General features: G+C 55.3%; 1 protein-coding gene across 1 annotated transcript; it reads right to left on the reverse strand.

The window, feature by feature from the left end:
• Nucleotides 1–885: 885 nt before the first annotated feature.
• Nucleotides 886–10,357, reverse strand: LOC122191303 (heat shock factor protein 1-like; the record flags this gene model as incomplete). Its single annotated transcript, XM_042891543.1, has 2 exons — nt 886–1,095; nt 10,249–10,357. Coding segments are annotated over 2 exons (319 nt in total), but the record flags the coding sequence as incomplete, so codon positions are not given.
• Between the last annotated feature and the right edge of the window lie 1,573 nt (nt 10,358–11,930).

Consider the following 11,930-nt stretch of genomic DNA (forward strand, 5'->3'; position numbering starts at 1 on the left):
AGCAAGCTAACTCTGTGCACAAAGCTCTCGCTCCCTGTGCTTAAGGCTGAGCCAGTGAACCTCCTGGACTCTTCACGAGTTTCAGAAGATCACCAGACAGAAATACACGTCAGTTATAAAGATATCGTTGTCAGTTGGGTGGAGGCAAATTTAGAATGGGTAAAGGGAGGAGAGGAATCATAGAATCACAAGGTTGGAAACGACCTATAAGATCATCTGGTCCAACCATCTCCTCATCACCATTGCCACCACAAGCACTAAACCAGAGAAGGGACCAGCCCTGCTCTTGCTGTAAGCACCTTTCAGATGTTGGAAGAGAGCAGTAAGGTCTCCCCTCAGCCTCCTTTTCCCCAGACTTAACAGCCACGATTCCTTCAGTTGCTGCACGTACTTCTTATCTTAAGGCGGAAGAGAGGATTACAGAATAGAATAAGCTTGCCCTAATAGCTTCAATTTCACCCAAATCTCAGCTTTATGAGCATAGGAACGTTCAGTAAATGTTTCTTATTGACTGGAAAAAACTTGTCCTTCCTATTCCTTTAGACAGTTCCCTGCTCAGCATCTTGTTTATATTCTTGCTCTCCAGAAGCTAACAGAACTGCCCGGTTCTCCCCATAGATTAGGCAGAGGGACTGAGATGGGATTTAAGTATCCGACTGTCCAAGTATCCTGCTAACATGGGACAAGTTGGCTCAGGAAGGAAGAAGACATTTTACATTCCCAGCACTGCAAACAAACAGTTTTGACCTCACGCCGTAAGTCACTGGACCTTATCAATAGTCTGATCTGGGTTATGACAACATCAAAGGGAATGTTGGCTGGCAAGGGGTTAAACGATCCCACACAGCGGAGAGCAAATCTGTAGTCTGCTAGGAAGGTCCCCACATCCCCACAGCACGTGATGCTGGTTCAGCAGCTCACCCACAGCCTGTCCCGAGGGATCTGAGCTCACACTTACGCTGGTGACTTTCCTCTTGATGTTCTCCAGGAGGTGCTCCTGGCCACGGATGAAGTAGGGATGCTGGAACTCAGTGTCGTCCTTCTCCGGCTTCACCAGCCCTCCCTGCTCGATGTGCACGACCTTCCGGAAGCCATCTGAAAAGCAAACAAGGGAAGGCATGAAGGTTAAGCTTCAGAAAGCAGAGGGGAGCACAGGGTCCCCCCCCTCGCCTGCTCCAATACGCAGTGCTGTCACCGCCGAGCTCCTTTCAAACAGATCTCACCCCGAAAACGGAGCACAAAACTCCGCTCTCCCCAAACCCACTTCTGCTGCGGACAGCACAGGTCAGCACGAGGAAAGGCTGAAACTGCTGGCACTGAAGGGGGGGGGCTGAAATCAGCCTTCCTGCCCTCCAGTCGCAGCCCCGGGTCTGCAGGAAACCACCCAGCAGCACCCAGCGTTCAGCACTCGCTCCCTTCCAGCCCCTGAGCTCAACAGTTCTGGTGACTGGAGGCATTTCTGAGAGCCATCAGCCATGCGATGAATCTGCCCTCCCTCAGCTTCAAACCATCCCCCTCGTCCTGCTGCCATCTCCCCTTGCACAGAGCTGACTCCCCTCCTGTCTGCAGGCTCCCTTTAGGCACTGCAGGCTGCACTGAGGTCACCCCGCAGCTTCTCTCCTCCATGCTGAACGAGCCCAGCTCCCTCAGCCTGTCTTTGCAGTGGAGGTGCTGCAGCCCCTGATCACCTTTGTGGCTCCTCTGCACCCTCTCCAACAGCTCCCTGTCCTTCTTGTGCTGGGGGCTCCAGCCCTGGACACAGTGCTGCAAACGGGGCCTCACAGGAGCAGAGCAGAGGGGGACGATCACCTCCTGTCCCTGCTGGCCGCTGATGGAGCCCAGGATCCCATTTGCTTTCCAGCTGCAATGCACACTGCTGCCTCATGTTCAGTTTTTCACCCCCCCCAGGACCCCCAGGACCTTTTTGCAGGGCTGCTCTCTGTACAAATGCCTGGGATTCCTCCGGCCCAAGTGCCAGCCTTGCACTTTGCTGTGTTGAACCTCATCAGGTTCACCCTGGCCCAACTTTCAATCCCAGTAATGGGATTATCAGCACTTTGGGATCAGTCCCTGAGTGCCACATCTCCACAGTTCAGAACCTCCAGAGCTGGTGACCCCACTGCCTCCCTGGGCAGCCCACGCCGAGGTCTGATGGCTCTTTGGGAGAAGAAATCGTTCCTCGTCTCCAAGCTGAGATCCTAGAGCCTGGTTCAGAGCAGGAAGGCCATTAGGAGACCAAGACTCTCATGGTCTTCAAAAAGATCACAGCTCCATTTCTGATCCTGACACGTGTTTCCCAGAAAGGCACTGTTGGAAAGTTTCGCTCCATCTTAGTTTGGAAGAGGCTGAACCTGAAGAGCTGTGCTTTGGGGGCAGGGCAGAGATGGGGGTCCAGAGGAGGGCACGGGGTGCTCGTACAGCACCTCCATATGGGGACAGGCTGACAGCTGGGTGCAGCCCGGGGAGGAGAACCTCACCGCAACCTCCAAGAGCTTACAGGGGGCCCAAGAACTTGAGGAGAGCGATGCAGAAGAGCGGCGATGGGACCAAAGGGAACAGCTTTAAGGTCAAACGGGAGATGTGGGGTCAGAGATGGGGAAATCCTTCACCCAGAGGCGGTGCAGCCCCAGCACTGCTGCCTGGAGCTGTGGGTGCCCCAGCCCATGAGGTGCCCCAGGCTGTGCATGGGGCCCTGGGCAACCTGCAGCTTTGCAGTGCTGTCTGTCAGCCTACAGCTGGGCTGGAATAAAAGCCCCCCATGCAGAAAGTGAGCCACACAGAGATGTGACACCTCACACCGCGACATTGAGCCGGGGTTCAGCCATCCGAGGGATCCTCCGGAGTGCAAACGGCCCTGCAGAAACGCCCTGCAGCCTTCGAGGTGCTGAAAGGCAATGAAAACATCAGCCCCTGCTACAGCTGAATGCTTCCAAAGCCACATCTGGAGATCAGTGCTGACCTCCAGCAGGGCTGCTCGGAAGGCGGCCTTTGTGCACGGAAATATGCTATGCAGATCACAGCATCACAGAACCGCAGGGGTTGGAAGGGAGCTGCAGAGCTCATGGAGTCCAACCCCCTGCCCAAGCCGTTCCTGCACCAGGTCGCACAGGTTGGCATCCAGGCGAGCCTTGAATGTCTCCAGAGCAGGAGACCCCACAACCCCCTGGCAACCTGTTCCAGTGAACAGCAGGACCCATAGAGACACGTTGGGACCCATGGAGACACGTTGAGACCCATAGAGACACGTTGAGACCCATAGAGACACACTGGGACCCATAGAGACACATTGGGACCCATAGAGACACACTGGGACCCATAGAGACACCTTGAGATCCATAGAGACACACTGGGACCCATAGAGACACGTTGGGACCCACGGAGACACATTGGGACCCATAGAGACACGTTGGGACCCATAGAGACACATTGGGACCCATAGAGACACACTGGGACCCATAGAGACACATTGAGACCCACAGAGACACATTGGGACCCATAGAATGACAGCATCACAGAACCGCAGGGGTTGGAAGGGAGCTGCAGAGCTCATCAGTCCAACCCCCTGCCCAAGCCGTTCCTGCACCAGGTCGCACAGGTCGGCATCCAGGCGAGCCTTGAATGTCTCCAGAGCAGGAGACCCCACAGCCCCCTGGCAGCCTGTTCCAGCGCTCCATTGCCTCACTGTAAAGAAGTTCTTATGCAGATTCATGCAGAACTTCCTATGCTGCAGTTTCCGGCCGTTTCCCCTCGTCCTGTCTCCACTCCCCACTGAAAAGAGTCCATCCTCGCCATTCTGCCCCCCACACCTCAGATATTGACAGCCCTGGCTCAGCTCCCCTCTCAGCCTCCTTTCCTCCATGCTGAACACACCCAGCTCACTCAGCCTTTCTCCATAGCAGAGATGCTCCAGGCCCCTCACCATCTTCATGGCCCTTTGCTGGACTCTTCCCAAGAGATCCCTGTCTGTTTTGTGCTGGGCAGCCCAGAACTGGACGCCGTGCTCCAGGTGAGGCCTCAGCAGGGCAGAGCAGAGGGGGAGGATCGCCTCCCTCGCCCTGCTGGCCACGCTCTGTGCACTGCAGCCCAGGACGCCATGTTGGCCACAAGGGCACCCTGCTGGCTCACGGCAACCTGTTGCTCCCCAGGTCCCTCTCCGCAGAGCTCCCCTCCAGCAGCTCATCCCCATCCTGTACCGCTGCACGCCGTTATTCCTCCCCAGATGCAAGACTCCACGCTTGCTGTTGTCAAACCCCATCTGGTTTCTTCCTGCCCAGCTCTCAGCCTGTCCAGCTCTCGCTGAATGGCAGCACGGCCTGCAGCCAATCCTCCCAACTTCGTATCATCACAAACTTTCTGAGGGTGGCCATTATCCCCTCATCAAGGTCATTGATGAAGATGTTGAACAAGACCGGACCCAGCACAGACCCCTGGGGGACATCACTGCTTACAGGCCTCCAACCCGACTCTGCACCACCACCAATGACCCTCTGCGCTCTGCTACTCAGCCAGCTCTCAACCCACCTCACTGTCCACTCTTCCATCCCACACTTCACAGCTTTGTTATAAGGATGTCGTGGCGGACAGCTTGGGCAAAGTCCCTCTCTTCCAGCACAGGATGAGCAGAGTGGGGACAAACCCTGAACTGCTCCCATGTTTGGACACACAGACCTGGGCTCCCTCAGCTTCATGGGAACTGAAACGCTCAAACCCAGCACAAGCTGACAGATCCCCCCTTATAGCTTCCCCGCCTTAATGCAGAGTGCGAAGAGCTGGATCACGTTACAGCACAGCTTCAACACACACACACTGAAAAAAAAGGGATTAGGAACACCTGAAGGTGGTGGTTTTCTCATTTGCAATGCAGGACCCAAAATCCAGCGTGCCAACACCAAAACGTCCCGACACGCAGTCACCCCAGCGAGACAAAGGACACAAAGATCATGGAATCGTGGAACCACTGAGGTTGGAAGGGGGTTCTGAGATCCCCACGTCCAGCCCCAAACCCATCAGGGCTGTAGGTGGGCAGCCTGAGCTTAGGGGGGGGTTGGGGGGGTCCCATCCAACCCAACTGTGCTGTGATTCCACAGCTCTGTGATCTTTAAGGACCCTTCCAACCCAACCATCCCATGGCTCTGTGATCTTTAAGGACCCTTCGGACCCAACCATTCCATGGCTCTACAATCTCTAAGAACTCTTCCAACTCAACCATTCTATGGCTCTACAGTCTTTAAGGACTCTTCCACCCCAACCATCCCATGGCTCTGTGATCTTTAAGGACCCTTCCAACCCAACCATCCCATGGCTCTGTGATCTTTGAGGACCCTTCCAACCCAACCATCCCATGGCTCTGTGATCTTTGAGGACCTTTCCAACCCAACCATCCCATGGCTCTGCAATCTCTAAGAACTCTTCCAACTCAACCATTCTATGGCTCTACAGTCTTTAAGGACCATTCCACCCCAACCATTCCATGGCTCTGTGATCTTTAAGGACCCTTCTGACCCAACCATTCCATGGCTCTGTGATCTTTAAGGACCATTCCAATCCAATCATCACATGGTTCTATGATCTGTAAGGATCCTTTCAATACAACCATCCCATGACTCTGTTCCTTCCAACCCAACCCAATCATCCCATGACTCTGTGATCTTTAAGGACCCTTTCAACCCAACCACCTGATGGCTCCACCATCTTTCAGGTCCCTTCCAACCCAACCCAACCATTCCATGTCTCTATGATCTGTGAGGACCCTTCCAGCCCAACCCAACCATTCCATGTCTCTATGATCTGTGAGGACCCTTCCAGCCCAACCCAACCATTCTGTGGCTCTGTTATCTTTAAGGACCCTTCCAACCCAACCGTCCCACAGCTCTACGACCTTTAAGGACCCTTCCAATCCAACCGTTCCACAGCTGCATGATCTTTAAGCACCCCTCCAACCCATCAGCCATTCCACGACGACACAGAGCCAGTCCAGCCTCACCCTTGATCTCCTGGCAGGGATTTGACATCTGGGCACCCCCTCCTCAGCTGCAAGGAGAGGTGGAATCCCCTCATTCCCTGACAGCTCTCAACACTTCTCTGAGGACAGGGTGCAAAGCAGTGCCACTCCTCACCTACACACATGCACCATTCAGGAGACAGGCGAAATTTGGTGGGACAGGCTCTGCAGCAAAAGGCCAGCGCCATAACACACCGCACACAGAGCTGGTGAGGGGTCTGGAACACAGGCCATATGAGGAGAGGCTGAAGGAGCTGGGAATGTTCAGTCTGGAGAAGAGGAGCTCAGGGGAGACCTCATTGCTCTCTATAACTTCCTGAAGGGAGGTTGCAGTGAGCTGAGGGTCGGCCTCTTCTCTCGTGTCATCAGTGATAGGACCAGGGGGAATGGTTTCAAGCTACGGCAGGGGAGATTCAGGCTGGACATGAGGAAGTATTGGGGGATGACCTGCTGGATGGGGGATGAGCTGCTGGAGGGGAGCTCTGCAGAAAGGGACCTGGGTGTCCTGGTGGACGACAGGTTGGCCATGAGCCAGCAGTGTGCCCTTGTGGCCAAAAAGGCCAATGGCATCCTGGGCTGCATTGCACAGAGCGTGGCCAGCAGGTCGAAGGAGGTGATCCTCCCTCTCTGCTCTGCCCTGCTGAGGCCTCACCTGGAGCACGGCGTCCAGTTCTGGGCTCCCCAGTACAAAACAGACAGGGATCTCTTGGGAAGAGTCCAGCGGAGGGCCAGGAAGATGGTGAGGGGCCTGGAGCATCTCTGCTATGGAGAAAGGCTGAGTGAGCTGGGTGTGTTCAGCATGGAGGAAAGGAGGCTGAGAGGGGAGCTGATCCAGGTCTGTCAATATCTGAGGTGTGGGGGGCAGCATGGCGAGGCCGGACTCTTTTCAGTGGGGAGTGGAGACAGGACGAGGGGAAACGGCTGGAAACTGCAGCATAGGAAGTTCTGCACCAATGTGCACAAGAACTTCTTTACAGTGAGGTGACGGAGCACTGGAACAGGCTGCAGGGAGGTGGGGGAGTCTATGGGTCCCAACGTGTCTCTATGGGTCCCAACGTGTCTCTATGGGTCCCAACGTGTCTCTATGGGTCTCAATGTGTCTCTATGGGTCCCAACGTGTCTCTATGGGTCCCAACGTGTCTCTATGGGTCTCAATGTGTCTCTATGGGTCTCAATGTGTCTCTATGGGTCCCACTGTTCACTGGAACAGGCTGCAGGGAGGTGGTGGAGTCTCCTGCTCTGGAGATGTTCCAGACCTGCCTGGATGCCGACCTGTGCGTCCTGCTGTAGGGAACCTGCTTTGGCAGGGGGTTGGACACGATGAGCTCTGGAGGTCCCTTCCAACCCCTACAGTTCTGTGTGATTCTGTGAAGTATTACTTTTCAGAAAGGGTGGTCAGGCACTGCAATGGATGCCCAGGGAGGTGGTGGAGTCACCGAGCCTGGGGGTGTTCAAGGAAAGGCTGGATGTTGTGTTGAGGGACGTGGTTTAGTAGGAGCTGTTGGGAATAGGTGAACGGTTGGACTGGGTGATCTTGAAGGTCTTTTCCAACCTTGGTGATTCTATGATTCTATGATTCTACACAACAGCAACGCCTTCAGGACGTGACTTGCTGTGTTCATTTGCACTCGGTGATAAATCCAGTGCTGGCTGCCGCGTTTCAGCCCAGATGCAACAGAGTCAGTGCGGAACGGAATGCAAATGACTGAAAGCTGGAAGACAGCCCAGGAGAATCAAAACCAGGTCTGGTTACTTTTAGGGGGAAGAAAGAAAGGAAAAAAAATAACAAAGAGGATTGAAGAGAGGATATCAAGTGGTGGCAGCAGAGCTTAGACTGGGTATCAAGAGTAATTTCTTTATGGAAAGGGCAGCTGGGCACCGGGCCGGGGAGGCGGCGGAGTCCCCATCCCTGCAGGGATTTTGGCACTGAGGGACGGGGTTTAGTGGTGGATGTGTAGGTGATGGTTGGGTGTAGTGATCTGAAGGGTCTTTTCCAACTTCAGTGATTCTCTGATGCCTTCAAAGACGCAAAGACTCAAAGAAAAAAAGACTGTGTCTCTTCTTGATCTCCCCAGCAATGAGGAGAGAAGTTTTTTGCTATGAGAGCGGTGAGGTGCTGGAACAGCTGCCCAGAGAGGCTGTGATGCCCCGTCCATCCCTGGAGGTGTTCAAGGCCAGGTTGGATGGGGCCCTGGGCAGCCTGGGCTGCTGTGAAATGGGGAGGTTGGTGGCCCTGCTGTGGTGGGGGGTTGGAGCTCCGTGATCCTTGAGGTCCCTTTCAACCCAGGCCATGCTGTGATTGTGTGTGAAGTAGAGGGTGTGAACAGTAGCAAGGACAGCTTGGGTTTGACATTCACCATCCTTATGGTAAAAGCATTTCCTGAAGGAAAAGAATCGCAGAATCACCAAGGTTGGAGAAGACCTCCGACATCACCCAGTCCAACCGTCCACCCACCACCACCATTCCCCACTAACCACGTCCCTCAGCACAGCACCCAAATGTTTCCTGGACACCTCCAGGGATGGGTGTCCACCACCACCTCCCTGGGCAGCCCGTGCCAGTGCTGGATCACCCTTTGAGAGCAGTTTTTCCTAATGTCCAACCTGAACGTCCAACTTGAGGCCATTCCCTCTAGGCCTATCACGGCTACAGGGGACAAGAGGCCGACCCCCACCTCACCACAACCCTCACAGAATCACAAGGTTGGAAACGACCTGCAAGATCATCCAGTCCAACCACCCTCCCATTCCTATCAGTGCCACAAGCTACTAAACCATCTCTCGTCGCTCCTCATCCAGGCGACTCTTGAAAACCCTCCTTCAGGCAGTTGCAGAGAGCAATAATGTCTCCCCCGAGCTCCTCTTCTCCACACTGAACAACCTCAGTTCCCTCAGCTGCTCCCCATAAGGTGCTCCAGACCCCTCACAGCTCTGCTGCCCTGCTCTGGATGCCCTCCAGGGCCTCCACTTGTACTGAGGGTCCCAACGCCGAGCGCAGCACTGAGCTGTGCTCCCATCAATGCTGAACGCAGAGATGATTCCTTGCTCCTGCTGGCTGCACTGCTGCTGACACAAGCCGGGATGCTGATGGCCTCCTTGGCCACCCAGGGAATGATCCTGGTTCACGTTCAGCCAAGCACTGACCAACACCCCCCAGGTCTGTTCCCTCCACTCAGCCTTCCAGCCACTCTGCCCAAGCCTGTAGCGTTGTGTGGGGTTGGTGCGGCCAAAGCGCAAGACCCAGAGCTCAGTTTCGTTGCACATCACCCCACTGCCCCCAGCCCAGAGATCCAGTGCGTTCGGGTCCCTCTGTAGGGACCTTCCCACCCCGGGCAGATCAACGCTTCTCCCCAGCGTGGAGTCACCTGCAAACTGCCTGAGGGTGCACTCAATGCCTGCAACCAAACCATCAATAAAGTCACTGAACGGGATGGCCCCCAGCACTGTGCCCTGGGTTACACCACCCGTGACCAGCAGCCAGCTGGATGTGCCTCCATCCACCATCACCTCTGGCCCAGCCATGCGGCCGGCTCTCTACCCAGCCAGGAGCGCGCCTGCCCAAGCCACAGCCTGAATCTCATCTCCTCACTGGAGGCTCAGAAAGCCCAGGTGAGGCACAAAGCCATCAGAGCAGCCCAGTGACGGTGGCACCTGACTCAAAGGACCGAGATCCTCACAGAATTGTAGGGGTTGGAAGGGACCTCCAGAAATCATCGAGTCCAACCCCCCCCTGCCAAAGCAGGTTCCCTACACCGGGTCGAATCACCATCCTTCCAGCCCTGCTCTGATTGCTGCGGCTCTGACAGCAAGAAAGTTAAGTGCTGTTCAGAAGTGCAAGTTCAGTCAGCGTCTGCTTTACATAACGCTGACCGCAACATCCCCTGAAGGAGGAAGCAGGCAGAAAATGAACAAGCTGTTGTGTGTGGCAGCTCAGTCCAGCTGGACGCGTTCCAGGCGAGTTCCTCCTTCATTGCAGGGCTGGCAAGGAACGCCGGCAGCTAAAGACAGCGAGCACAAAGCAGGCACTGAGAGCTCCTGATCTAATAATCGGGGCTGCGGAGATGAAAGAAGTCCGACGGGCTTCTTTTCATCCAGCGCAAGTTTGCAGCGCTGCTAATCCCATCAAGTCGACCTTCAACTTACTGCTGGGTCCCCAGAACCCAATGGTTGCAAAGGCAGCAAAGGCTCCCTGGGTTAAAGCCTGGCACCTCGCTGCAGCACTGAGCCCCGCGGGCTGTGATACTCACACATGTTGAGCTGCCGCACGAAGCTGGCCATGTTGTTGTGCTTGAAGTACTTCGGGAGCACCTCCTTGGCAAACTGTCCTTGGTCAAACACATGGAAGCTGTTTCCACTCTGCGCAAAACGAAACAAAACGCAGCATTATCAACCACGATTACAACGGGAAGGGTGGCAAGGATTGGAGTTGGATGGGGCTGACGGTCCTTTCCCACCCAATCCTGCAGTTCTGTGAAGCCCACCCGTCCCCTTCCCACACATCAGCCCCAGGTTTCTGTAGGACAGGTAAGGGTCCCACCTCCTGAAGCCCCTCAGCTGCACTTCATCAGCTTGGGAGTCGTTATCACCTGAGTAATTTAAGATGGCCAGGGGTAGAGATCAGCTCCTGATGACATTCACATTCACCGTGCTGCTGCCAGGACCTGAACAGGGCGCTGCCCGTGCTGCTGGGCACCAGGCTGGGGCATGGGGTTTGGGCATGGGGTCCGGGTATGGGGCTGGGGCATGGGACTTGGGTATGGGGTTTGGGTATGGGGTCCGGGTATGGAGCTGGGGCATGGGACATGGGTATGGGGCTGGGGCATGGAGCTTGGGTGTAGGACTTGGGTATGGGGCTTAGATATGGGACTTTGGGTACAGGCTTTGGGTATGGGATTTGGGTATAGGCTTGCGGTATGGGATTCGGGTGTAGGCTTTGGGTATGGGACTCGGGTATAGGCTTTGGGTATGGGACTCGGATATAGGCTTTGGGCATGGGATTCGGGTGTAGGCTTTGGGTATGGGATTTGGGTATAGGCTTTGGGTATGGAGCTTGGGTATGGGATTTGGGTATAGGCTTTGGGTATGGAGCTTGGGTATGGGATTCGGGTATAGGCTTTGGGTATGGAGCTTGGGTATGGGATTCAGGTATAGGCTTTGGGTATGGGATTTGGGTATGGGAAGTTCGCATGAAGCTTGGGCATGGGAAGTGGGTATGGAGCTTGGGTATGGGATTTGGCTGCATGACTTTGGCATGGAGCTTGAGTATGAAGCCTGCGTACGGGACACGGCTGTGGGGTTTGGCCATGGGACTTTGGCGTGGAGCTGGAATACATCCCAGTTCATTGGAGGAGGGTTGGACTTGATGACCTTCAAAGGTGCCTTCCAACCCTAAGGATTCTGTGATTCTATGGGACTCGGAGCCCAGGTATGGGGGGAGGATAAAGGACCTGGACATGGGGTTTGGATAAGGAATTACTTTGTCATGGAGCTTGGGTATGAAAATCATAGAAGCACAGAATGCCCTGGGTTAGAAGGGACCTCAAGGATCATGAAGCTCCAATCCCCCCCAGCACACACAGGGCCACCAACCTCCACATCCAACACTAGATCGAGCTGCCCAGGGCCCCATCCAGCCTTGAACACCTCCAGGGATGGACGGGGCATCACAGCCTCTCTGGGCAGCTGTTCCAGCCCCTCACCTCTCTCACAGCAAAGAACTTCCCCTGATACCCAGTGTGGGAGTGGATAAAGGATCCGGTCATGGGGTTTGGGTAAGGAATTACTTCGCCACGGAGCTGGGGTACGGGACGTGGTCACAGAGCCAGGTGTGGGGCTCAGGCACAAAGTGTGGGGCACAAAGTGTGGGGCACAGGGCTGGAGCTCAAGCACTACCAACACCTGCCTGCCCCACGAGCCGTCAGCCCCGAGC

This window comes from Lagopus leucura, unplaced genomic scaffold, assembly GCF_019238085.1.
Source record: "Lagopus leucura isolate 7727_CA_CO unplaced genomic scaffold, USGS_WTPT01 60412-0_obj-0_obj, whole genome shotgun sequence".
In the NCBI taxonomy this organism is placed as follows: Eukaryota; Metazoa; Chordata; class Aves; order Galliformes; family Phasianidae; genus Lagopus; species Lagopus leucura.